This window comes from Bipolaris zeicola (genome assembly GCF_000523435.1).
Source record: "Bipolaris zeicola 26-R-13 unplaced genomic scaffold scaffold_597, whole genome shotgun sequence".
Classification (NCBI taxonomy): Eukaryota; Fungi; Ascomycota; class Dothideomycetes; order Pleosporales; family Pleosporaceae; genus Bipolaris; species Bipolaris zeicola.
Genome location: NW_006912646.1, coordinates 1 through 3740, shown reverse-complemented (window position 1 = coordinate 3740; position 3740 = coordinate 1). Strand labels below are relative to the sequence as shown.

At 48.0% G+C, this 3740-nt stretch overlaps 2 protein-coding genes across 2 annotated transcripts; both read left to right on the top strand.

The window, feature by feature from the left end:
- Positions 1–59: 59 nt before the first annotated feature.
- On the top strand, positions 60–2165 carry COCCADRAFT_61188 (uncharacterized protein; the record flags this gene model as incomplete). Its single annotated transcript, XM_007720721.1, has 3 exons — positions 60–119; positions 243–1036; positions 1088–2165. Coding segments are annotated over 3 exons (1932 nt in total), but the record flags the coding sequence as incomplete, so codon positions are not given.
- Positions 2166–3356: 1191 nt separating this feature from the next.
- COCCADRAFT_113386 (uncharacterized protein) lies at positions 3357–3581 on the top strand (the record flags this gene model as incomplete). The annotated part of the gene is made up of 1 exon (XM_007720720.1): positions 3357–3581. A coding segment is annotated over one exon (225 nt), but the record flags the coding sequence as incomplete, so codon positions are not given.
- Positions 3582–3740: the final 159 nt, after the last annotated feature.

Below are 3740 nucleotides of genomic sequence, written 5' to 3'. Positions count from 1 at the left end.
TTATCAGCTTGCACGTCTTATATAGCCTTCGGGCTGACACAGGACGTTAAACAATAATAATAATAATAATAATAGATCAAATAGAGCGGTTGAAAAATCTGGTGGGGATCGCATTACAGGTGGACCACTTGTAAGCCTTCACAGCAGCACCATGATTTACGCGGCTTACATTTAGGAGCAAACTATCCCAAGCTATTAAAGACGATACCGACTTCATTCGAACATGCGTATCAGCAACAAAGTCTGGGGTTGACCAGATTCGGCAAGATCAAGCCGATGAAAAGCGCAGGAAGATAGTGGAATGGATCTCGCCTACGAACTACCCAGCCCAGCAATCAGACATCATAGCTCGCAGACAGGAGGGGACAGGTAAGTGGTTTCTGGGAGCGCCCGAGTTCGCAAGGTGGCTCGGTGAGCCCAAGGGCACGCTATTCTGCCCAGGGATTCCTGGCGCGGGCAAGACGATGGTGGCTGCGATCGCGATCGATCACCTGTTGCACTCTACGCAGAGCAGCTCGATAGGAGTTGCATACGTGTACTGCAACTACAAGGATCGGGAGGAGCAGGATACTTCGAGGATGTTGGCAGCCATCGCCAAACAGCTGGTGCAACGTCAACCACCAGCGGCAGAGCCTGTAGAACGACTGCATAAGAAGCATCACGACCTTGGCACAAAGCCGACAATCGAGGAGATATTCAGCGCCCTTCAAAAAGTCATTGCGAAGTATTCCACAGTCTATCTTGTCATCGATGCTCTGGACGAATGTCGAGATATTGATGGCACTCGTAGTCAGCTTCTGACTAAACTCAGAGGCTTACAAAAAGGACAAGATGTTCGCATCATGGCCACTGCGCGGTTCATACCAGAGATTGAAGCTGAGTTTCAAGCGGCGATGAAACTAGAAATACGAGCCAGCGATGATGACGTGAGATGTTATGTAACTAGCCAGATGCACCGACTGCCCTCGTGTATTCGGCGTAAACCTGCGCTGCAGGTCATGGTGCAAGACGAACTCGTAAAGGCGGTAGATGGCATGTATGTGATCTACTTACATCTGTTAGATAGCGCTGACTTGCGGGAATCTAGGTTTCTTCTTGCCCGCCTACACACAGACTCACTCTTGGACAAGCAAACAGTAAGAGAAGTGAAGTCGACATTAGGCCGCTTCTTGAAGGGCTCAGCTACGATTGACGACGCCTACGACGAGGCCATTCAACGCACAAATGGTCAACTAGACGGAAATAAGAAGCTGGCTAAGAAAGTATTGTCGTGGATCACGCACGCAAAACGGCCGCTCCTCACGGCGGAGTTGTGCTGTGCCCTAGCGGTGGAGCGTGATGAAACAGAACTCGATCCAGAAGGTATTCCAGACGTCGAGGACCTGCTATCTGTGTGTGCTGGCCTTGTCGTTGTTGATCCGGAAACCGCTGTTATCCGTCTCGTGCATTACACTATCCAAGAATACTTCGAACGTATCCGAGATGCATGGAATCCAGGTGCTCAACTACATGTGACCTCGACATGTCTTACGTACCTATCATTCAGCATATTCAAGACGGGGAGCTGCTCCTCTGACGAAGAATTTGAAGAGAGGCTCCGAGAAAACCAATTCCTAGACTATGCTGCGAAGCACTGGGGAGAGCATGCGTTAGCAGCGGAAGATAATATATGTGAGCTAGCCTGCTCATTTCTTTCCTGCAAAGAATTGGTTTCTTGCGCTATGCAGGTACTCTTACGATCACAATACACAGGTCAGGGGTATAGCCAAATATATCGTAAGGACAGCACAGGATTGCATCTTACAGCTCGTTTCGGATTAGCTATTATATCAGAGGCCCTGCTCCTAAATCAAGTAGGAGAGACAGGACTTATATTAGAAAGAAGAGATAACGAGGGCCAGACTCCCCTTTGTCTTGCAGCAAAACTTGGACATCAAGGAATGGTGAAGTTGCTGCTCGACAAGGGCGCCGAAGTCAACGCGCAAGGCGGAGAGTATGGCAACGCACTGCAGGCAGCTGTAGCTGGGAACCATACAGCTATTGTCGAGCTTCTACTCAACAACGGCGCTGATGCCTCGCGACACGATAGCCAGGGAAAATGTATTTTGCATTATGCTACCAACAGCATGGATTGTGACCCTAGTCTTATCGACCTTCTGCTCTCACGAGGCGCTCCAGAAAACACGACCGATATCAACAACATGACTCCACTGCTTTACTGCGTCAAGCGCAGCCACAAATCTATAATAGGATTGCTTCTTGACAATGGTCTGTCCATTGATGCCCGTGTCGATCGAAAGTCGTGGTCTCGGAACACTGTGAAGACCGACACCTTTCCCCGATCATCAGTTTCGGTTTCGGGGCCCGATATTTCGGGCATTTCATCTGGCTTGATGCCTTTACACTTTGCGGCCTTGACTGGCGACTTAACCATGACTAAGTTCCTTCTGGAGCGTGGCGCTGATCCGAACGCTTTGTCCACATACAACGAGTCCCCGATACATCTCACGTTGCGTGAAAAACTGTACGGACCATACTATGACGACGATTGGAACAATCAGAACTTGAGGATAGAAAGCATATGGGACTTGGGATTTGAAGAAGACGAGATTGCTTCATTTCATGCAAAAATAGCAATGCACCGCGAAGGTGTGCTTGATGCTCTGCTTGGAGATCCTAGGACCAGTCTGACAATCAGAGACTGTCAACATAACTACCCTTTGCACTACGTTGATTATAGAGAACTTGGAAGTGTGTCGGCAATTCAGAGACTAGTATCTAGAGGAGCGAATCCGTTCGAAAGAAACTTGAAACAGCAAAGCGCACTGCACCTTGCTAGTCAAGCTGGCAGCCACGATGCAGTTGCTTTTCTGATTTCTCTGGGAGCTGAGCCTGCCTTAACAGATGATGAAGGGCTCAATGCTCTTCACTACGCTGCACGAAGTAAAAACCATAAAACGATCAGTATTCTTCTAGAAACAACTGTGGCAACAAGACCAAGCCTGGCGGCGTTGAAGGATAATCAGGGTAGAAACCCGCTCCATCACCTAGTTTCTGGGCATCGTGTATTTGAGCATGAGACAATCCAGTTGCTCCTCAACAAGGGGGCAGGTGGTTCAGAGTTGGACGTATCTGGCAACTCACCGTTGGCGATCTACTTCAAACGACCATGCCTGTTTGCACTAGATGTCAACATCTCTCAACAATTGCTTTCAGTCAAAGGAAGCTCTTTGTTTGTTGACAAAGATGGTCAAAACCTAGGACACCTATGCACTTTGGCTGGGAGATGCAGCGTTCAAATTTTCGAGATCCTAAAGGAACACGGTGTCGATTTGGCACAGAAAGACTTACAAAGCAAGACAATATTGCACCGTTCTGCAATAAGCGGGTCTATCACTAAAGAATCTTTGCATTATCTTCTCCATGTTGTCGGCATTGAGATAAATGCAAAGGACGCGTCTGGAAAAACAGCGCTGCAATATGCAGCAAAGAAAGCGCGGCAAGATCATGACCCCGACCTCTTCGATCGTGGACGCTGGAATAGAAGTATGAAGCTATTGTTGGAATCTGGTGCCAGTTAAATAGCTTCTAGAGCTATAGAGGGCTAGGTAAAGCTTTGTTGTCCTTTCTATCAGAGTTCGCAAAAAGCAAGTCAAGCAAGTTTTGACAGTCAACTTGACTTACTTGGCACGATTTTTGAATAAAATAATACTTGCTTGACTTGGGAGCAATACCAGAAG